At 34.7% G+C, this 25,255-nt stretch overlaps 2 protein-coding genes across 2 annotated transcripts; both read left to right on the forward strand.

Annotated features, from left to right (window-relative positions):
• Positions 1-18,021: 18,021 nt before the first annotated feature.
• LOC124930521 (zinc finger MYM-type protein 5-like) lies at positions 18,022-18,702 on the forward strand. The gene has a single exon (XM_047470855.1). It carries the CDS (start codon positions 18,022-18,024, stop codon positions 18,700-18,702), a length of 681 nt encoding a protein of 226 aa, XP_047326811.1.
• Positions 18,703-19,278: 576 nt separating this feature from the next.
• Positions 19,279-20,046, forward strand: LOC124930522. Its single transcript, XM_047470856.1, has one exon. The coding sequence runs from the start codon at positions 19,279-19,281 to the stop codon at positions 20,044-20,046; it is 768 nt and encodes a 255-aa protein (XP_047326812.1).
• Positions 20,047-25,255: the final 5,209 nt, after the last annotated feature.

The raw sequence follows: 25,255 nt of genomic DNA on the forward strand, positions 1-25,255 counted from the left end.
GAAGGACTCATTGGCGTAGCCGCTTCGGCACATGTATCCATCCCGAATTTCTTCAGCAGTTCGGTTGTGTACTTTGGTTGGCTTATAAAGATTCCGGCTTCCATCTGCTTAACCTGAAGTCCTAGAAAGAAGCTCATTTCCCTCATCATACTCATTTGAAATCTATCAGTCATCATTTTAGAAAACTTTTCACATAATTTTGGATCGGTTGACCCGAATATGATGTCATCAACATAAATTTGAACAAGTAGAATTTGTTCTTTTCTTTCAAATTTAAATAGTGTCTTGTCTACCGAACCTATTGTGAATTTGTGATCAGATAGAAATTGTGTTAAAGTATCATACCAAGCTCTTGGAGCTTGTTTCAAACCGTAAAGGGCTTTATTCAGCCGGTAAACGTGATTTTCATGATCTGGATTTTTAAAACCTGGAGGTTGGTTAACATACACCTCTTCATTTACTTTACCGTTTAGAAAAGCGCTCTTGACATACATTTGATAAACTTTGAAGTTTTTAAAAGCTGCATATGCTAAAAATATTCTAATTGCCTCAATTCTAGCTACAGGGGCAAATGATTCTTCAAAATCAACGCCTTCTTCCTATTTATAGCCTTGAGCCACTAACCGGGCTTTGTTCCTCGTAACTAAACCGTCTTCATTGAGTTTATTTCTGAATACCCATCGTGTACCTATAACCGGTTTGTTTTTCGGTCTAAGGACTAGGTACCAGACTTTATTTCTCTCAAACTCGTTTAATTCCTCTTGCATTGCCAAGATCCAATCTGGATCTGACAATGCTTCATCCACCTTTTTCGGCTCAATTTGTGATATGAAAGCAGAGTTTCCATAGTGATCCAAATTTTGTTGCCTAGTTCGGACGGGTGAGGATATGTTACCTATTACTAGTTCAAGAGGATGATTTTTGTTCCTTCTGAGGTTAATCCGAGACGTGTCTACCAAGCTTTCGGCTGGCTGATCAGGGTTAGACTGATCGGTAGGTTGAACAGAGTCAGACCGACCGATTTCTTCAGTAAAAACTGAAGCGTCAACTTTTTGCGGTAAAACAGCTTGATCAGGCTGAATTTCAGCATCAACCGCTTGGTCCTTGACAAAACGTCTGTAAACCGGAACCTCGTCTTCATCATCAGAATAGATATTGAAATTTTCCATTCTGTTGTGAAGGTCGAAGGGTAATGCAGTGTTTCGCTCAACCGATTCATCGAAAACAACGTGTGCGGTTTCTTCAACTGTTAAAGTTCTAGTATTGTATATTCTGTAGGCTTTACTCACAACTGAATATCCCAACATTATTCCCTCATCGGATTTAGCATCAAAAGCGGTCAAGTAATTCTTGCCGTTATTGTGAACAAAGCATTTACTACCAAAAATTCGAAAATACCGTACACTTGGAATTTGATCAAAATAAATTTCTAAAGGAGTTTTTGAAAACCGTTTAGTTACTAAAGATCGATTTTGTGTATAGCAAGCAGTATTGATAGCTTCAGCCCAAAACTTTTGAGCGATACCCGAATCGGCTATCATTGACCTTGCGGCTTCCTTGAGAGTTCGGTTTCTTCTCTCAGCCATGCCATTTTGTTGAGGAGTTCTGGCACTAGACAACCCGTGCCTAATACCGGAATCATCAAGAAAAGTAGTTAAATTACTGTTTATAAACTCAGTTCCTCTATCACTTCTGATTTTATTTACTCGAATAGATTTTTCATTTTGTATTCTCAAAATCAGTTTAATCAGGTTTGGAGTTGCTTGATTTTTAGAAGCTAGAAAAGTAACCCAAGTAAATTTGGAGTAATCATCAATAACTACCATAGTATAATGCATGCCTCCTAAACTAGTTACTTTAACCGACCAAACAGATCCATATGCAAGAGTTCTAAACAACTTTCAGATTGATAATTTCCTTTATTTTTGAAAGATGATTTCACTTGTTTGCCCATTTGACATGCAACACATACTTTATCTTTTGAAAACTTAACTTTTGGAAAACCGTGAACTAGTTCCTTGGAACAGATAAAGTTAATAGTTTTGAAATTCAAGTGATTCAACCGTTTATGTCAAAGCCAGTTTGGATCATTTCCGGCTATCATACACACAGGTTTTTCGAAATCAGTTTTCCAATCAACTTTGTAAATGTTTCCTATCCGGTTACCGGTTAGAAGAACATCGTTGTTTTGGTTTTTAACTAAGCATGAGTTTTTATGAAATTCTACTTTGTAGCCCACATCACACATTTGGCTTATGCTTAACAGGTTAAAGCTTAGTTTTTCTACCAATAATACATTATTTATGGATAATTCACCATGGACAATCTTACCATTGCCCACGGTTTTACCTTTTGAGTTATCCCCGAATGTGATAAATGCTCCGGTTTCGTACTTGATGTCTGTTAGTAGCTCTTTGTTTCCGGTCATGTGCCTTGAGTATCCGCTATCTAAGTACCATTCTGAGTTCTTTAGCCGGTTACTTCTCCTGACCTGTAACAAACAATTATTTACACCCTTTTGGTACCCACATTTAGTTGGGTCCATGGTTGATTAGTCCCTTTGGGATCCAGACTTGAATGAGTCGGATCACTTTCCCGGTTATTGTTTTGATAATATTTGGCTTAACTTCTTGGCTGTTGCACAAGAATGCCTTATGTGGTGATGGGCTTCTTTGATGTCGGTTTTTATTAGTTTTACTTGGTTTCCGGTTGACTTTCCTTCTTTCAGGATGAAGCCATTTTTCAGATTCGTTAGGACTTACATACTTAAGCGTTTCTTCCGGTTTTAAGTCATTTTCGGTTTGTGAACTCTTGACAAATTTTATAAATGAAAGATTATTTTTCGTGAGTTTCATCCCGTTAGGTTGTTTTGTTTCATTTTGTTTATTTGGTTCATAACCGATACCATACCTACACTTCGGATGTCTTTTATAGTTACACATTTGTTTCACTGCTTGACGTGATCTCTCCCACGCAGCTGTGACGTACATTGCTCGTTCATCGGTTTCGGTTACCGGTTGAACTGTCTTCTCATTATCGGAGAATAGTTCATCCGGTTCATACGTTTCGATTTCGCATGTTTTATCATATACATAATCTGTTTGTTCGGTTTTAGGTTCTACAGGAGTTGGTATATATATAGATATGTTTCTGAACTCAGCAACCATTTGGTTGAGTGCAGAAACTAGATCTTCTTTTGTAAACTCATCAGAAGAGAAATCAAATACCTCTTCGTCGTTTGCCATGAAGCAGGTTACTTTCTCTTCGCCATCTTCATTGTCGGAGTATGCCCACTCGCTTCCACCATCAGATGCAATGAGTGCCTTTTGAATCTCCTTTCCTTCATCAGCATGTTGATCATCATTCCTCCGGTAGTCGTTTCGTTGGTTGTTGTTGTTTCCCCGATAATTATTCCCTTGGTAATTGTTTCCCTGATACCGGTTGCCTTGATAGTTATTCCCTTGATAATTACTTCCTTGATAGTTTCCTTCCAGTTTTCTATCGTCTCTTCTTGGTTTTCTACACTCTGACCTGAAATGTCCAAAACCATCACAATTATAACATCTCTTGTTTGATTTATCTACATAATTATAATTAAAGTCATTATTAGATGGTGGCTGGCTCTTCTTCATGAATTTCCCAAATTTCTGAGCTAGCATTGCCATCACATCTTCGGTGATTTGATCGGTGTTTTTGACTGGAGCCGGTACGGTTGATACTTGAGCCGCCGGTTCCACCGATGTAACCAAAGCTCTAGTTGCGGTTGATGTGGATGCTTCATCTTCGATCCGAGACTTGATCTCGAATTCGTAGGCTTTCAAGTCCTCAAACACATCATGCAACTTCATCTGCCCAAGGGTGCTTGACTCCCTCATCACCATGGTCTTGATATCCCACGTGCTTGGCAAGGATCTTAGAGCTTTGATGATCACTTCTCGGTTGTCATATTTCTTTCCGAGTGTTTGAAGCTCGTTGACTACACTAGTGAACCGGTTGCTGAATTCCTTCATGTTTTCTCCCGGTTTCATCCGTATATTTTCATATTTTTGTGTAGCCACCAGGATTTTGTTCTCCTTGGTTCTTTCGTTTCCCTCGTGGATCTGAATAATCGTTTCCCAGGCTTCCTTTGCATTTTCACACTCTGATATTTTATTCAAAGTGTTGTTATCTATAGCCTTATAGATGTGCCTCATGCAATGGTTGTCCAGGTTACTCCGTCTTCGATCTTCACTCGTCCATAGGTTTTCCTCCTTGTTGATCTTGATCGGTCCCTCTTTCAGGACTCGGCTCATCTCATCATCTAACGTGATCAGATGTAGATACATCTGTTTCTTCCAACTGCTAAACGCTTCACTGTTTAGCATTGGCGGCTTGTCGCTGTGGGTCATGCTTCCCATCTTCTTTGGTTGCTTGAGTGCTAAGTGTTAGGATCGGGGACGCCCTTGGAGGACCGGGGTGTTTTCCGGTTTAGGAAGGGTGGCCTTTTACAACACACAACACTCTTTGGTGATAGTCCGGTTAAAGACTAAAACCGTTCTCAGCACTGCACAAACTGTCACAAACTCTTGAACCGGGTTCAAGTGCGGAAATGTCTGTTTCAGGTTGAAGCAACGAATGCGACCTTAGATGATGTTTAAGAAGGAGTCGGTTTGATGGATGTGAGTGACCGGTTTTAGGAGTATAATTAGTTTGAGGTTAGGCTAAGTAATAATAAAAAGTAAAGGAAAGAACACGAGACAAGGATTTGTTTATGGATGTTCGGAGAAAACCCTCCTACGTCACCCCTTCTTCTCAGGTTATGAGAAGGATCTCCACTAACTCTTTAGAGTTACAACAATACTGCCGGTCGAGCCCAACTTCGCTACTCGCCGGTTACACCAAACTCACACTTTGATGTAATACAACAACTCAACACAAAAGGCTTCCGGTTTTAGACACACCGGTTTTACAGTATATAGGACTTTATCTCTCTAGAATTTAATGCTTTTACAACTTTCAGAACTGATGATGCTCACAACTGCATTAAATGAAGACGTTTGATCTTCCTTTTATAGCTGAAAGTAGCCAACGGTTACTTTCTTCTCTCTCCTGCGGATTGGTCGATCGTCATCACGCCTGTTGCAGAAAAGGTTGCTTGCACGCTTCACTTTCCTCAACACCTGGCATTCATGCAGGCAGCTCTGAGCAAAAGATGACGTAGCCGGTTTTCAGATTTGGACACGTGTTGAACATGCACTTCCGGTTGTCAATTTCAGATCAATAAAGCATCATTGCTTTCCTCGCATGCTTCCGATCGGATCCGATCTTCTTTTATTCTTTCAAGACACGTTTCTTCCGTCATGGTACGTCACTCTTGAAGTTTGAATCTTCTGACTTTTGTTCTGAACCATCCGGTTTTTGTGTCTTGTGCAGTATGATCCGGTTGGAATGAAAGTTTCTGTCTTGGCTAACCGGTTGCTTGAGAAGGTGAAAACCGGTTCCTTTGATCTTTAACTTGATCACTTGAAACTGGTTTCTTTGAATTGTAGTATCAGCCGGTTTTACAACGCAAACCTGTTCATACGGTTTTAGAAGTACCTGCACACGAAGATTAACTTTAGTTCGTCTGGCCGGTTCCAAAATTAATCTACTTAATTTTTCTATCAGTTTCCTTTTCTTGGGTTTTGTTGTTGCAGGTTTATGGTTCTTTTTAGGTTCAGTTGGTGGTGGTGAAGTGGTGATTGTTTGGAAGGGAACAGGGATCAGAGCAGGTTTGAGATCGATCTGACTTGCTTGGAAAGTGTTTAAGCTGATCTTAGTTGCTGGAAAGAAGTTTCAAGGATGAATCCATGAGAAATGAGGAACAGATCCATCTATGTTGGGTTCTGATATCAGAGGATTTCTGTTATGGTAAGATCCCATCTTCATAACTTTTCTTATTTGGGGTTTTTCTTGAATAACCTGATCATATATTGGAATGTGAACAAACCCAGCAGCAGAACAAGATAATAATGATTTAGACAAGGAAGAAAAACGAGAATTGTAACCTAATAATGATGGAGAAACAAAACAATGATTGTTCAGAGCTAACAGGGATTTGGAACTTACAAATGCAAGTCAAGAAATCCGATGTCTTTCGCCCAAATTTCGAGACGAATGATGGAGTTACTGAAATTTTGATGGCGATTGGAATTGAGAGTCACGCTCTTGGTGAGTATTTCGTCATCACGCTTCAAATCGCCATTATCGCTGATTATTAAGGTCTGGAATTCGATTTTTTATTGGCATAAACTACTTTCTTTGTGCTTTTCACTCTCATCTCATCTAATCAAAATGGCATGGTATAATGTATTAAAGTCTGCTTTTATTAAGGAAATTTGACGAAATGACCTTAAAAGATTCACATATTAGTATCCACGGTCACCGCCTAATTTTAATTGCGCTGAGAACCACTTTAGTTATTTTTAACAAAAATACATTCATCTTTCGCATCACGCAAAGTGAAAAAATATGAAAAATCCAGAATACTCTTACTATTTAATAATAACTTCGGCATTTTTTTTTTCATTTCTCTTCTTCTCCTTCTCTCTTCCCGTTATTCTCCTCCTTCTCTCTAACCTTAAACAGCGGCGACGATCTTCGACGACTGCGGCGGAGATATTCGACGACGGACACCACAATGAGCACGACGAGCATGAGCACTGTGGCAACTGATACGTTTGTTATTTATTTACACCATCATGATGCTCGATTCGTTTCTGTTTCCCAATGGGACTTCCCTTTACGCGAAGGACTTCCCGTTATGCAAAGGACTTCCCGTTACGCAAAGGATTTCACGTTACGCGAAAGACTTCACGTTACGTGAAAGACTTCCCTTTTCACTTCAAATAATATTATTTATTTATTCATTCATTCATTCATGTTTTCTATTGCAGCTAAAGTATTCGTTTTCTATAATGGAGAGTGGAAATTTTCTATTGATGGTATAATGTATTTTCATGCAACTTTAATCAAAACATTGGATTTACCCCCAAAATACTACGTTTTCCGAATTAGTTGCTATCCTCTATGATAGACTTAACGTGCAAAAATCTACATATGATTTAGTTGCAAGTCAAGTATGATATTTCGCGTATCACAAATCCTCCCCTATTGTTATTGATCAAGATGAGGATATGAGCACATATTTATCACGGTTGATTTCGGGTCGAACTGTGTCACTATTGCGTGTCTCTGTAGTAGAGAAGTCACCACTTACTCAAGAAAGTATACTAACACCATCACTTACTCAAAAATTGTACCAAAAGTTTTACTCTCGGATGTCTTTGAAAGTCAAAATGAAGCAAGAGAAAACTCTTTGCCTCATTATGGGATACTTACTCAGGACTTGCATGCTAGTGCAATACCTACACCATCTAGTGCAAGAGAATCAATTGCTACACCATCTAATGCAAGAGCATCAATATCAACACCATCTACTGCAAGAAGAGCATCAATGGGTAGACCAACTAGTACAAGAAAAACATCAATGGGTACACCAACTAGTGCAAGAGCTAGCATCAATGGGGACAATACCATCTAGTGCAAGAAGAGCATCAATGGGTACACCATCGACAGACCCGACAAACACATCACCGACAGACCCCTCATTTGCGATAGCATTAAGTAGTGAAACTGTATTGGAAGTCGGTGCATTATTTGATTATAAAAAGAACTTCAACTGAGACTATATAAATATGCGATGATTAATCATTTTGATTTCAAAATGGAGAAGTCAAGAAAACGTCTTTGGTGTGTGAAATATTTGGATGAGACATGCAAGTGGAGATTGCATGCTGTGAAAGGTAAATTATCTGATATGTTTGAGATCCGAAAATTCGACCAACAACACTCATGCTCAGTTTTGTCAAGGGTAGAGAAAAAAATGCAAATACTAGCATGGGTTATTGGGCAGTGCATGAAGAGTAAGTATATGGACCATCACTATAACCACTTGCCTAAGAAAATAATTAAAGACTTGCAGACAACTTATGGGATATATTTGACTAATAATAAGGCTTGAAGGACAAGGGAAAGGGCTTTAATGACCGTGCGAGGAACGGTAGAGAACTCCTATGAAAAATTGTCATCATACCTTTACATGTTGGAGAAGAATAATCCGAGTACCATAACAGACATCCAAACAGACGAGCTCGACCCACTAGTAAAAAAAGATCTTATAGCGATTGGTAAACCAATCACTATTAACCTCCAAACCAATCGCTATAAGCCTATAGAGATTGGTCATATACCAATCCCTCTCAATCGACAAAAGTCTTCTCGTTGTTACCTTAATTGGCAACGACGATTGGTATATAACCAATCACTTAGGCCTACAGTGATTGGTTTATTAACCAATCTCCCTTCCTTTAGCAAAAATAAAATAGCGACTGGTTTATTAACCAATCGCCACTTCCTTTAGCAAAAACAAAAAAATTAATTAATTATTATTATTTTTTAAATAATTTTATTTCTTTAACAAGAAAGTCTTTTATACATACATTTTACCTACTACCACATACACAAACAAGAAAATCTTGGTAACTTAATCAAATTACCATACAATTTCTACTTCACCCCAAACATCAAAATCGTCGCCATTCTAAACCCTGGGACGCTTCTAGTCCTAGGACGCTTCTAGTTGATGTTGCTGTAAAGGCGATTAGCAATTTCTTGAGCTTTCTGCTTTGCGAGCTCAACGCCATCGACGATTGGGAGAACAGTGTTGTAAGAAGGCTCTAGTTGGTGAGTTACAAACATGAATAGTTCGAATGTGTGGGCTGCTAACAGAAAACGAAGCCTGTGGTCATTTAACATATAGGATGGAGATGAATAACATTTTCTCGTTCTCAACTAATTTTCCTTTGATTTCAAATCCTTCTAGTTGTCGCATATAAATCTCTTCATCTAAATCACCATGAAGAAAAGAAGTTTTGACATCTATTTGTTGAAGATGAAAGTCTTCTTTTACAACCAAACTCAAAATAGTTCTGATTGTTATCAATTTAACTACTGGAGAGAAGATCTCATTGTAGTCAATACTTTCTTTCTATTGAAATCCTTTCACAACCAACCTTTCCTTGTACCTCATGGTTTTATCATGTTCTTCTTTAATCTTGAAGATCCATTTGTTGTGAAGTGTTTAATTTCCCTTTGGTAGCTCAGTGAACTCCCAAGTATGATTCAACGTTAAAGAGTCCATCTCATCTTTCATCGCAGACTCCCACTTAACCGATTCATCAGATTGTATAACTTCCTCATAGCATTCAGGTTCACCTCTATCTGTCAACAAAATATAGTTCAAAGATGGAGACCACCTCTCAACTAGTTTTCGATTCCTTGATGATCTTCTCAACTGTATAACCAATGTTTGATGATTTACCTCTGGGGCCACATTCTCAACGATTTCATCTTCAACAACACATTATTCTTCTTCGACAGTTGATATATATTTAGCTGAAAATTCTCTCAAATCGACTGTACCAGTCTCTTCCAACTTGAAATCACCATCTGATGTCTTCCCAACACAATCTTTGTAGAGAACCTATTCATTGAATATAACATTTCTGCTATGAATGATCTTCCGATTTTGATTATCCCAAAAACGATAATCAAACTCGATATCACCATAACCAATGAAAAAACATTTATTAGACTTTGGATCAAGCTTTCTCCTATCACATTCATTAATATGAACATATGATAAGCAACCAAACACTTTCAAATAAGAAATGTTTATCTTTTAATTGCTCCAAGTTTATTCAGGAATTCTAAATTCAAGAGGAACAGAGGGTCCCCTATTTATCAAATAGGCAGCAATATTAATAGCTTATGCCTAGAAGGTTTTAGGCAGCCCTGCATGCAATCTCATGCTTCTTACATGCTCGTTCAATGTTTGATTCATTCATTCAGCTACTCCATTCTCTTGAGATATTCGGGGAACAGTCTTCACCATACTGATCTCATTTATATCACCATACTCTTTGAAATCTGAATTGATATATTCACCTCCGTTGTCAGATCTCCAACACTTAACTTTCTGATTTGTTTCATTTTCAACCAAAGCCTTCCATTTCTTGAAAATAGAAAATACTTCAGACTTGTGCTTCATAAAATATATCCATGCCTTTCTTGTCATATCATCTATAAACGTCACGTAGTATTGTGATCCACCAATAGAAGAAATAGGTGCAGGTCCCCACACATCAGTGTGTACCAACTCTACCATTTCTTTCTTGAGCTCCTTCCCAATCTTTAAGAAACTCACCCGTTTCTGTTTTCCAAGAATACAGTTTTCACATAACTGATGTTTAACAGACTTCAATTTTGAAATCTTTCCATTCTTCAAAAGAATTTTCATCAATTTTCCGCTCATATGGCCTAACCTGCAATGCCACAACTCACCGCTTTTCGAGTCATCAACTACAACAACAACTATTTCTCTGCAAGTTAAAGTCGTGTATAACTTTCCAATTTTGTGACCTCGAGCAACAACTATTGCTCCTTTAGTCACCTTCCATGCACCATTTCCACAATTGAAATTATGACCTTCTTCATCAAGTTGTGTAACAGAAATTAGATTGCGCATTAAACTTGGAATGTGTCTCACCTTATTAATCTTCCAAACAAAACCATTTGCCATCTTCAATTTGATGTCCCCCATGCCAACAATATTCAGTGGCTCACCATCTGCGAGTTAAACTTTCCCACAGTTTCCAGCCACACAATTCTTCATTAATTCTTTATGGGCAGTGGTGTGGAAAGACGTTCCCGAGTCCAAAACCCATGAATCTATCGGGCTATCAATAGACAAAAGTAACGCATCAGTGACAATTTCTGTAACAACGTTGGCTGCATCATTTTTATCATCATTGTTTCTCTTCGGTGATTTGTAGTTCCTTTTTAAATGACCATGTTTACCACAATTCTAACACTCAAATGTCCTCCCAAACTTGGACTGACTCCTCTTTCCCATCAACATAGATCTTCTCTTACCTTGGTTGGAATTTCTATCATTATCTCTGCCCCTATTTTCTACATTCAGAGCAGAACCTTTGGACGTTTCACCAGAATCAATTTTACGAATCTCTTTAGCAAAAATACGATCTCTAACTTCAACAAATTTTGGTTTAGCATTTCCAACTGAATTAATAATTGCTGCTCTCATAGGTTCCCAGCTATTTGGTAGAGATGCTAACAAAATCATGGCAGTAACTTCGTCCCCAAAATCAATCTCAATAGATAACTGTTGATTCAATATTGTATTGAATTCGTTTAAATGAGTAGTGACATAAGTACCATCAACCATTCTTAAGTAAAAGAGTCTTTTCATTGGATGTACTTTGTTGTTAGTAGATGGTTTCTCATACATATCAGAAAGAGCTTTCATCAGACCCATGGTGGTCTTCTCCTTTGCGACATTGTGAGCAACCGTCTTGGCTAACGTCAATCGGAAACTCCCAAAGTCTATTTATCAAGGAGTTTCTATTCAGTTTCATCCATCTTCTCTGATTTCTCAATCAAAAGAACATGAAGCTTCTTTTCATAGAGATAATATTCAATCTGCATTCTCCAGAAGACATACTCAGTCCCATCGAATCTTCCAATCCAATGTCCTATACTGTTCTCGCTTGCCATCATTTCTAATGCTTAGATCTAGCCTAGCTGCTTTGATACCAGTTCTTAGGATTTGTATCTCCCAAATCCGACTTGTTTGAAACTTTCTTTAAAAACGCAAGAAAGAAGAACACAAGAAGACACAGATTTATAGTGGTTCACTCAAATTGAGCTACGTCCACTTCTACCGCCACCATATTTCACTATGAAGAAGTAACTCTTGGTTAGGCCAAGCCCAAAACCAAATACAAACTCAATAAACTCTAATTAACAATGTAGAGTTTATTATAAGTGTATGCTCCATAACTCAACAATCACATTTACATCCTACAGAAGGTGTTGGAGGTGATGCAGGACTTGACGTCGTGGTGGGGGGACTATGAATGACATTGGCAGGTTTGGAATAATGTCGGGGGGACTCGCATCATAAACAAGCTTTCTCTTCAGGTTGGCTGCTTCTTTGAGAGTAGCTTTAGTCTTTCTCTTCTTGGTGGCAGGTTTGGGAGTATGTTCTTAATCTTCATCTTCAACTTCATCTTTGCATATCTTCTCATCTGTAAATCCCTCAAAAAATTCATCAGTTAACTCGTCTATTTGTTTAAAGTCCACACCACTGTATAACCTCTTCTCCATGAAGGACTCTTCCATCTCAATCAGATTCGTGGTCTCAAGGGCAAACTTTATCTCGTTCAAGGTGTTCTTCCTATTGGAATGATAGACTAACAACCTTGGGCGTAGAGGCTCATTAAACTTATTCATTTTGGCGAATTTAGGGATAAAGCTTTTGATGACCTCATATGTCCACACTTGAAATGCCAATGCGAACCCATAAACGTTATAAGCATAAGGAGCATAAGGATCATTAATAATTTTCTTCTTGTTAAAATATAAGGAACTGAGACGTTTCATGTTTTTGTTCAAACCCTTGAGGGTGGCTCTAAAGGTGACCTTCCCCCATGGAAATCAGAGGAAAGTTTCCTCGTCTTCCACCATGTGGAGAAATTTTCCAAATACAACCCTCCTTGGGTCAAATGTAAATAGGTGCTGGTAAATCAGGCATACCAGCCCCATCTTCCATGCATCTTCCTTATCATTGCATTTCATAAAAGCAGTCTCCAACTCGTTCATTCCTACACTCATTTTCCCTTTAAAATATTTCACTGAGAGAGGTGGACAACCATGCATCTTCCTTATCAGTGTTCATTCCTACACTGATTTCCCCCATGGAAATCAGAGGAAAGTTTCCTCGTCTTCCACCATGTGGAGGAACTTTCCAAATACAACCCTCCTTGGGTCAAATGTAAATAGGTGCTGGTAAATCAGGCATACCAGCCCCATCTTCCATGCATCTTCCTTATCATTGCATTTCATAAAAGCAGTCTCCAACTTGTTCATTCCTACACTCATTTTCCCTTTAAAATATTTCACTGAGAGAGGTGGACAACCTCGACATTCATCTTCATTCACCACAGAAAATCTGTCAAAGTTTAGGCTTGTCACCAAAGAATACTCCTTCATACCAAAAACAAGTTCTTGTCCATTGACCATGAATGATATCTCCTTGGAGTTTGAGCTTACCATCCTAAGAAACATATGATGTACAATAGATCCTAAGAACTGCAAGACTGAGACTGTGAATAAATATCTGAATTGGGTATTATAAACCCTCTTCAAAAGAGTTATTGTACCGAACTTGTTAGCAATCTTCTTGAGGCAGAGGGCGCTTTTCCAAGAAATCATACCAGGAAACTTAGTAAATGTGGTTTCTTCCATCTACAAAAGGAACAACAACAAAAATATAAGAACAAATACAAATACCATCGAGAAACCCTAAGTGAAACCCTAAGCGAAACGTGAAGTCCTTAGCGAAACCCTAAACCCATAACGAGGGAATGCCCATTGAGAAACCATGAACATAAAAAATTAACATAAGATGAGCAAAAACCAAAACCTTAACATAATATAGTTTAAACCAAAAACTTAACAAACCTAATTAATGACGGACAAGAAGACGAGCAAGAATAATCGTCAAGGTAGGGAGCAATTAAGTTAACATAGGATAGAGAGAGACAAGGCCTTCACGAGGGAGAGAAGAAATGAGATGTTCATCGCGTGCGCAAAAAAGAATTATAAAGAAGGTATAGCGCGTGAAGAAATGCGCGCCTCTTCAACTTCCTTAGCGAGACGCGGTGTCCTTAGCGAAACACAAAATCTTTAGCGAAATGCGAAGTCCTTAGTGAGACGTTAAATACAATTTTTATTTATTTATTTATAGGTAATATCTCTCATTTGACAAGGTATCAACAACAAAGTCAGGTCTTGAAGAGAAACTGTGTTAGCAAAATAAATCTTAATAATCTTACATCAAAACATTTAGATTCTTCAGAAAAGGCTTTTGAAGAAGCGATTATTGAGTTCCAGGTAATCGAAGATGGTTTGAAATCGATTTCGTAAGTTGATTAAGATGGACTTACGAAATCGATTTCAAACCATCTTCTCTTACCTGGAGCTCAATGACCGCTTCTTCAAAGGCATTTTCTAAAGAATCTAAATGTTTCCATGTAGGTATTATTAAGGTTTATTTTTCTAAGACAGATTCTCTTCAAAATCATGAGTGGTGTAGATACCTAGTCAGATGAAGTCATGATTAACTATAAATAATTAAAAATCTTGACCCTTAGAGAAACGCGAAGTCCTTAGTAAAACGCGAAGTACTTAGCAAAACGCGAAGTCCTTAGCCAAACGCGAAGTCATTAGCGAAAAGTGAATCTTCCCTGAAACGAAACCCATATGATTATCGACAAGATTATTTGCAAATGTCATCATCGACAATATGAAAAAAGAATATGAAAACCAATATGAACAAAATATGAACCAATATGAACAATAAGAACATAAATCTATTTAGAGTTTGAAATAAAGATAATGGAAATAAGAACATAAATCGATTTAGGGTTTTGAAATGAATATAATGGAAATAAGACATAAATCGATTTAGGGTTTGAAATGAAGATAATGGAAATAAGAATATAAATCGATTTAGGGTTTGAAATGAAGATAATGGAAATAAGAACATAAATCGATTTAGGGTTTAAAATGAAGATAATGGAAATAAGAACATAAATCGATTTAGAGTTTAAAATGAAGATAATGGAAATAATAACATAAATCGATTTAGGGTTTTAAAATGAAGATAACTGAAATAATAACATAAATCTATATGATGAATACATGATATTAGAACGGTGGTTTTGGTATCGATCTTTATAATGTGTTCCGCCTTCGTCGCCGTCTAAGAGAGAACAAGGAGTAGAGGAGAAGAGAGAGAAAGGAAATTAAGGAAATAAAAAAAATTGAGTATTTATATAAAGAAAATTTTCACTTCGCGTTACGCAATAAGAGTATTTTCGTCCCAAAAAATAAAGTGGTCACCAGCGCAATAAAAATTATCGGGTGACCACGGATACAAATAAGTCATTCTTTAGGGTCATTTCGTCAAATTTTCCCTTTTATTCGGCTAGATTGTATGTAACAAATTATACGCAACAAAATAAAAATATTAGTTTGTCTCAATTATAATATATTTTGATATGTTGCAAGTAAAAAATATTTAATTATTAAATTAAATAAGGTGTATGGTGTAATTGAGTGTTCGGGACAAATTGAAATTTCTATGATTTTTTAGGGTTAAAGTTATATAAAATAAGGTTTTATCTTAACAGTTTCAAATTCCGTTAATTTATTATATACGTGTCATTTATAAATAAATAAATTAAAGATTAATTTCACTAACTTAGAAATATGTATCACTATTAAATTTTTAATTATAAAGACCGCGTAATACATTTTTTTGACGGACGTCCATGTCAGTTAGGTCAAAACCTCATTTTGTACAAACCTGACAATGCGAAACCACAAATTGTGAGGTTCGACTTCCAATAAAAATCCTAAATTGTGAGATTCAAAAGAGGAGCTCTTAAATTGCAATTGACTCTTAATAAGAAGTTCCGTATTGTAAAATTAATAAAAAAAGGTCTCAAATTACAATTGGCCTTAAATAATGAGCCATAATTTGTTATTTGAATTATTTATATTAAGTATTATATAAATTTGTAATATTTAAATTTAATATATATATATATATATAATTGAATATATATATATTATATCCTATTTTTTTTGTGAAATTCAGCCTAGGGTTTTGAGGCCTAATTTGATGTGCCTCAATGTTAGATGCAAAAAAAGGAAGGAAGATATGTGCGATTATTTGTTGGATTAAAAAATAAATAAATCAAATAATGGTGAAAATATCAATAAAATCGTATTATTATGGAAATGTCAACTAAATCGTTACGAGATCATATCATGGTGGAGATGTCAAAAAACTACATGGTCTTTAGCCTAATTATGAATTCTATAAGTCTATATATATAAATTTTTTTTATTAAGTTACTAGTCATCGCACCCAACATAAATGTTGAGTTTTGAGCTCATATTTTATTAGAGTTTAAATATTGTAATAAGTTTTAAGTCTTTATTGGGGTTAAGAGTAATAGTTTAGTTTTTTTTTTGGCTTTTGATGTACTCCTATAAATAGATATATTGTACCATAAGGTTATTTGGACCATTAATCTGTGGAAAATCAATAGAATTGACGACTCCCCGAGTATTTAGGCATTTTTGGCCGAATCTCGTTTGTTCTTTATTATTTTTCTCTTTATTTTTATAGCTTTTTTTATCGTGTGTTTAAATTAATTTTTTTTTCTCAACAAATGGTATCAAAGCATGTTTTGATAATATTTAACTTAATCTATTTATGAAGATATAATGGAAACTCTAACCACCATTGAAGAAGTTGTTGCAAATTTATGTTTTTTATTGAATATTGTTGGATGTTAAAGAAAACGATATTGGTTGCAGAATAAATAGTCGTTGTGAATATTTGAGTCAAAATCTTCAGTTGTTAACAATCGTTAAAATATTTCTTAATTTTGGGTAACGATGTCTTAAGAAGAAGAGAAAAGAAGCCAATGGGTCTTTTGTTCTTCTCGAAGGCGCCAATGGGTGCAGGTGATAAAAAGTCGTCATGTAGACAGCGACACCAGAATGAAGAAGATGGGGTATATATACTTTTGACTTATTTTAATTTGGAACATATGGTTTATTAAAATATAAAACGGAACAAATATATATTTATATATATAGATATTATATTATGATACAATATAATATACATATAGAGAAAGAACCAATAATCTTTGAAGCGGTCAACAATTAAGACTTTTTCAACTAAGACATTTTCTTTAAGTCTCGTTTGATTTCACAAAATAGTTTTAAGGACTATTTGATTCCAATTTTCATAAGTAAAGCCTAGTTTGATTTTAATCAAGCTTTTAAAGTTTTGTTTGTTTTGATCTTGGATTTGTATTGAGGCTTGTTTGACTAATTTCTCAAAGATGGAGATTTGAGATTTATCTTCTAAAAGATTTGATATTCGTCAATATGGAGATTTTGAGTTCAAAAAGAAGGTTGAGTGCTTATTCGATGTTGCAGATTGTATAAGACAATTTATGCTACATGTAAAGGGTTTTATAATTAAAGCATATGGCTTTAAGGTTTGTTTGTAAGAGTGTGATTTTGATATGTGTGTATAAAGGCCTAATTTGGATTTGCAACAAACCTTGTGAGTATGTTTTGTAAGTGCTGTTGTGAAGTTGTTAAGTGGGTGTTGATGCCTCAAGGTTTCTACTAAGAATGATAATTTCTAAGGTATGATTTGAGGGGCACTAATCATATAAATGGTTTGTTAAATTTTTTATATGCAGGATTTGGCTAGAAGAATGTGGAGAATAAACGAAACATCTTCATGCTTATTGAAAATTAGTTTGAGGTTTTATTATAACTGATTGTTGTCTTGACATACATGAGTGACTTTATTTGAAGCTCTCTTATTGACATACTCTTAGAGACAGGCCCGAACCTGCTGTGTAATAAGTGAAGCAATTGCCTTGGGCCCAAATATTTTTGGGACACCAAAATCTTCAAAACAAATTATAATGATATGTTCATGGACTTATTTTTAAAAAGTCCATAAATAATAATAACCTATCAATGATAAGCCCTAACTTAATTTGTATCAAAAAAAATAAAAATAAAAAACACTATCTTACTTGGAGAAAAGAATCGCACGATTCCCATTTATCAACAAAATCAAGGAAAAAGAAAAAAATAAGAACAAACATTATGGAAAAAGAAAAGGAAACACTTCCCCCAAACCCAAGCATTCAGAATGACATCGATGATAAGTTGAATGATCGGTAACATGGTGAATTGAATGAACTTCGCAATGAAGACCCAAAATAGTCTTAAAATGAGAACGATGTAAGTATGTCTAAAAGTGACACTGATGAAGATATAAATCAAAAGATTTTGTTTCCTTTAAATGTTGATGATCCAGGAAATTGGGACAAAATGCAAAATATTAGGGACTTTTTGGTTGAAAGTGGTCCTAAAAGATATGATGATATTTTGTTTCCTCTTGATAACACTGGAAGACATTTCAATCCATCACATTATAAGAGACAATTGACAAATGGTGGGAAAAGTGACAGAAGATGGTTAATGTACTCTATTTCTATGGACAAGATCTTCTGTTTTTGTTGCAAGTTATTCAAAACTCAAAGAACCATGGCGAAACTTAGTTATCTGGATGACGAAGGATACAAAGATTGGAAGAATATCAGTCGATGCCTCAATCTTCATGAAACTAGTAAAGACCATATTGATTGTATGACTAGTTGGATTGAATTAGAAAGAAGACTTCAAAAGAAAAAGACAATTGATGAAAGTGTGCAAGTAGCAATTAACAAAGAGAGAGAACAATGGAAACAAGTATTGAAGAGAATAATTGCAGTTGTGCAAAGAATTGCGAAAAATAACTTGGCACTTCGAAGAGATTGTGAAAATCTTTATGCTGAGAATAATGGAATCTTTTTGCAGTTAATTGAAATGATTGTCGAATTTGATCCAATAATGGAGAAACATCTTCGGCGTGTTCAAGAACGATAGATTCATTACACTTATCTTGGGCTCAAAATCTAAAATGAATTGATATAAATGTTGACAGTTGAAGTAAGAAGTTTAATTGTTGCAAAAATTAAGCATGTAAAGTATTTCACTATGATACTTGATTGCACTCCAGATGTAAGTCACGAGGAACATAGCTTTCTACACTCCATGTGGACGCCACAATCTTAATTTCACACTATGTGATATGGTAAATTGTTCTCCTAAAGTGATGTCCTTTTTTGGTGTTATACAACGCATATATTCATTATTCTCTTCTTCTACCAAGCGGTGGAAAATCTTCAAAGATCATGTACAAGGTCTTATGGTCAAGCCATTATCACAAACATGATAGAAAAGCCATGTTGAAAGTGTGAAGCCCATAAAAGACCAGACTTCAAAAATACGAGATGCTTTAATTAATTTTGCAAACACTTCTTATGACTCAAAAATAAAGAGTGAAGCTGAGGGTTTGACATCATTTGAACTTGAGAATTTTGAATTCCTATCCGGAATGATAATTTGGTACAAGTTATTATATGAGATTAACATTGTCAGTAAGTTTCTCCAATAAAAAAAATGGATATTGATGTTGCTATCAGACAATTAAAGAGGCTTATTTCTTTTTTCCAAGAGTTTAGAGAATCTGGATTTGATCAAGCCTTGGTTGAAGCTGAACATATTGCAAGTGAAATGGGAATCGAACCTATTTTCCAAGAAAAATGCATCATTCAGAGAAAGAGACAATTTGATGATATCAATAGTGAAGAGGTAACTCAATATCCTAAAGAATCTTTTCGAGTGAATTACTTCTTATTTATAATTGATCAAGCTCTTTCTTCACTTCAAACTCGGTTTGAGCAATTTCAAAAGTACGAAGAAACCTTTGGGTTTTTATTTAGTTTGAAGAACTTGAAGTCTATTGATGATGATGGTCTCTTGAGCTCATGTGTCAATCTTCAAAATTCTTTAACACCTGATGGGCACTTCGATGTTGATGGATCAGATTTATTTCTAGAACTAAAGTTGTTAAGACATTCATTACCCGGAGAAGCAAAAAGAGCGATTGATGTGCTGAATTATTTGAAAACAATGGATGGTTGTTATCCAAATTTCTATATCGCATATCAAGTTTTGCTAACTATACCAGTTACTATTGCATCTACGGAAATGAGTTTTTCTAAATTGAAGTTGATTAAAACTTATCTTCGATCAACTATGTCGCAAGAAAGACTAAATGAGTTAGCTATGTTATCTATCGAGAAAAAAATTATTGAGAAAGTTGATTATGCAAACTTGATCAATGCTTTAGCTTCAAAAAATGTGAGACGAGTAATATTCAAGTGACTATGTACTAGTTCAGAACATGAATTTTATATTTTGTTTGGATCTTCTTTGTTTTTTAGTATTTATTTATGACATATTGTTTTGATGATATTTTATTTCTATAATTCATGTTACAAATACTATTATATTTAAATCGATAAAAAATATATATATGAATATTAAGCTTTGAGGGCACCAAGTTTTGTGCTCGCCTCAGACCTCGAAATCTCAGGTCCGGCACTGCTTAGAGATAGTCAAAAGAGTAGAAAAAATAAATTGCACTATGTCGAGGGCTTTGACTTGAAGAAATTATCGGCTAAAATGAGTTTGGAGAGATTTTTCTTTGGAAAAGTTATTGAAAAAGTCAAAATTAAAAGAGAGGCAGAGAGACAAAATCTAAGAGAAGATTTTCGTCTATAGTTTTGCAGGGCTCATCAAACTAATTATCGGAGATTCAAACAGAGTCCGATTGAGCTGAAATTTTGTCGAGATGTTGGTAACTCATTTCTCAATACATTCAACGGTCGGATTAAGATTTTGATGTCTCAAAATTTAATTTAATGGGGTTTAAAGTTTCTACCTAGTTTGTGTTTTATTTGACTTGTTTGGGAACAAAAATTTTGTATCTTTTTGGTTATGACCTTTTATCTTTTTAAAAAATATATTTGTAGAGCTAATGAAGATGAAGACGGTGGTGAGATTATGTGTTTTATACTTGACAAAACATGATCGAGTATGGAAAGTTATCAAAATAGTGTTTGCCGATAACAATATTGTCGACATGTTGATAGGGCAATATGTCGGGTCAAATTTCAACATTGCATTGAGTTGACGAGTGATTAAGAATTGACACAATTCATGTTAACACACAATATGAATAAAATACCAGGAAGAATAAGACTAATGAAAAACACTTATAAGTTGAGGTGGAGATATCTTGAGAGCAACTCTCAAATGCACCAAGAAGAAATCATTGCATTATCTTCTAATGTGAGAAGATAAATAAAACCTTGAGTGATCATAGTCATAAAAATGAGGCTAGATGGGAGATTCGGTTAATTCGAAGGTGATGATTTTATTACTCTTTTTTCTATCTTAATTGTTTATGCATTGTGGATCATAGTTTAGATGAATGAGATAATTAATTTGTCATCTTATTGATGAGAATATTGAGACCTTGAATGAGATTCTTAATCATGAAAAATGGCTAGATGGGAAGTTCGATCAATTCAAATGGAAGGATATTCGTGATTTCTTTCGGAGAAACTATAGATTATTATTTGAAACATTGGTGAAAACAATTGAAGAAAGATAGTGAATCTTGAAAGGATATTCTTGAATTGCTAATCGTTTTTGGATTAAAAAAACTAGCAATTTGCTAGTTAATTTGTTCAAGGAGAAGTATGAGATTCAAGTTAGTTGAGTATGCAACGTTTAAGAAAAGATGGGTGACAAATGCTTTGTCAGATCTTGAGCTTGAAAAAAAAGATTTCGAGATAACCTAATTGATTTGTTATGAAGTAGAGGATAAAAGTTCGTCTTAGGTCTTATCGCTTTCGATCGATATCTTATTTTGAGAAAGTAGACGATGAAAGTTCGTTTTAGGTGTCCATAGTTTTTGATAAATATTTGATTTTGAAAAAGTTGATGATAAAAGTTCATCGTGGGTCTAATCAGTATTTTGGTTTCTGTAGATTGTTGGACTTGAAAAATAAGACACTTAGTTTGTGGCAAACAAATGTAAAGATTATTTTGACATAATAAAGAATTGTTAATTCTAGTTCCGCATATATCAATGAGTATGAACAAATATTGTGAAGAGTTGTTGAATGTTTTTCGTCAATAAAATAACGTGGTTACCCAAATTTACTTACCGATGTTATAAACTTTATTCTAAGACTTTTGAACGGAAGTGGAGGTATATTGATTTATCTCGTAAATGACTCGAGGAGTGAAGATTGATGTGTGACTCATAACCTTTTGATGGCATGATATACGTGATGGTGGAGATTGTTATTTTTCTAAGGGCTCTTGAGTGGAAGTGGATGTACGAAAAGTTATCTCATTAATGGATCGAGCAAATGTGAAGATTGAAGTGTTGAACTCACTTATTTCTTTATGGATTGACTTTTGTCAAGGTGGAAATTGAAGGGTACGACTTGTGTATTTTCTAAGGGACGTAAAATTTGTCAAGGTGGGGATTGTTAAAATTGTAATTTATTCATCTCATCTCTATAAGCACGGTATTCCCCTAAGGTGGAGATTATTGAGTTTTTGGCTCACATTTTATTAGAGTCTATATACTGTAATGGACTTTAAGTCTTTAGTAGTTTAGTATTTTTTACATTTGATGTACTTCCCGAGGATGTAAGCATTGCTGGTCGAACCTCGTTATATCCTGTGTTCTTTATTATTCTTTACCCCTTTGTTTTTATATCTTCTTTTATCGTGTGTTTAAATTAGATTTTTTTTTAACCAGACACTAACTCATTTTGCAAATTTATTTTTGTTAGTGAGTTGATTGATAACTTTATAATAAGCATTATTATATCATCAAAAACAGAATTGAAAGACTTAAGGCAAATGTCAACTTCAATGATTCATATCTTCACTTTTATTCCTTAACCATTCCACAACATCTAACAAAGACTACTCAACAACAAAATTCTCTACTCTATCCACGAAATCAAAAGAAAAGGAGATACAAATAAAACACTATAAGAATCAAACCTTTTTTTTACATGAGATGTAGCTAAAACCTTAGAATGAGCCCTCTTTTTTTTTTTTATAGAAAATGGTGAAAATGAAATCATTTACAATATGAAACACACTTGATTAAGAGATATGCAGCAAAACATTTTATTGAATAGTCTTGCACCTACTTCTCATAATCTCTCCGACCTTAGAAGGAACACTCTTGATGTCAATTGTAGAACAATGGCTAATCAATTGAGAGCGACATGTTTGGATGTATATGTATTTATGTAAAAAAATGTCAAATTAGTTTTTCCTGCTTGAAAAACAAGCAAGCTATCGTAAAGGTAAATAGTGGTTTCAACCTTTAATAAGTCTTAATTTAAAAAGATATTGTCCAGATATACAATCTGAGATATTCTAAAAACAAATCATAAATTCACATGACTTTAGATTTACCTTAAATCAATTTATTATTTAATTAAGATCAAACAAACATATACTAGAAAAAAAACATGATATTTTTAAGTAGCTTAAGAATCACAAACAATATTCATGATGAGAATCAAGATAACTAGATTTAGACTACAACAAACAAATCAAACTTCTTTTAAGCTAATCTTTAACTCATAAAATGCAAAGATGGAGAGCTCATAAATAAAAGAAAAGGAGTGTCATATTTCTGCCATAAGCTAAGTCTTCTAGCATAATACAATTAGATAGAAAATAATCCAAATAAAAATGATTGTTTATTACCATCATTTCATCATCATCACTTGTCTTCTTCATTCAAGAATGGAGACTATTCTGACTACAAAATTCACTCCTCTATGTGATCAAAAGAAATAAAATAAATCAACCATTATTACTTGCAGGTAAATAGTTTTTCATCAATTAAAGAAATATGGAAACTAAAAACTCAAACAAATTACTATTAATGAATAGATGATAGATATACACAACAACAAACCAATCAAACTTTGATTTAAATCAACTGATATATAAAAGCTATAACACCGAGAAAAAAACATATAATGAGATTTTTTTCATCTGAGCTGAACTACCCAAAGTAAGTGAATGAAATCATTTGTAAAATACAATTGATAAGAAATATGAGGCAAACCATTTTGTGAGTAGCTGAAAAAAAAATCAATGAATGAACATATTAATAGAGTTCTGAGATGACGTCTCTTTGTTTATGATGAAGTTTCTAAGAACCACATGATTCATTTCTCTTTAATAGAAACTTTTCATTTAAAAAATTTCATACCACATTCTAATCATATTTTCCAAATTAACACTCCAAACAGAAACAACATGAAAATGAAATAACAAAGAATCTAAATAAATGTACATTTTTACCATTTCATCAATCACCTATTCGGATGGAGCATCATTCAGGAAAATGTGTGACTAGACTCTCAGTATAAATGACTGCTTCTAGGACATCACATAACTTGTCAATGAGGGAATGCCTGACCGTTTACTCTCCACATTATACACCACAAAATTCGGTCCATTAACCAAAAACACTTCATTTCTCTTGGAAATACACAAGGGTGTAGAATAAAAGGAAAACTTTGGAACATTTAGAATGGGTAATGAAAACAATTTGGACCAAGACTCTATTTTTTCATGCTCCTTCATCACCCATACATCAATTTTTTCCCCAACATAGTTACATAACGAAGCGATGCATCCAGTTAAAACCCCTATCTTTGAATCCAAACCCTCCTGCCTAGAACATGGTGATGAGATTTTAGAAAAGGTTTCTTTCGACAAATCTAAAGAGATGATACTATGACCTTTTATCTTTTTAAAGAAACATATTGAAAGAGTCAATGAAGATGAAGACGGTGGTGAGATTATGTATTTTACACTTGACAACAACATGATCAAGTATGTAAAGTTATCAAAATGGTGTTACCGATGAAAATATTGTCGACATGTTGATAGGACAATCCTTTAGGCCAAATTCATGTTAACACACAATATGAATAAAAGACTAGGAAGAAGAAGACTAATGAAAGACATTTATAAGTTGAGGTGGAGACATTTTGAGAGCAACTCTCAAATGAAAAGAATAAATCATTGCATTATCTTCTAATGTGAGAAGATAAATAAAACTTTGAGTGATCCTAGTCATGAAAACGAGGCTAGATGGGAGACCCGGTTAATTCGAATGTGATGATTTTGTTACTCTTTTTTCTATCTTAATTGTTTAAGCATTATAGATCATAGTTTATATGAATGAGATAATTAATTTGTCATCTTATTGAGGAGAATATTGAGACCTTGAATGGTATTCCTAATCATGAAAAATGGCTAGATGAGAGGTTCGATCAATTCAAATAGAACGATATTCGTGATTTTTTCCGAAGAAACTATAGATGACTATTTGAAACATTGGTGAAAACAATTGAAGAATGATAGTGAATTTTGAAAGGATATTCTTCAATTGCTAATTGTTTTTGGATTAAAAAAACTAGCAGATTGCTAGTTAATTTGTTCAAGGAGAAGTATGAGATTTAAATTG

This window comes from Impatiens glandulifera, chromosome 3 (assembly GCF_907164915.1).
Source record: "Impatiens glandulifera chromosome 3, dImpGla2.1, whole genome shotgun sequence".
Classification (NCBI taxonomy): domain Eukaryota; kingdom Viridiplantae; phylum Streptophyta; class Magnoliopsida; order Ericales; family Balsaminaceae; genus Impatiens; species Impatiens glandulifera.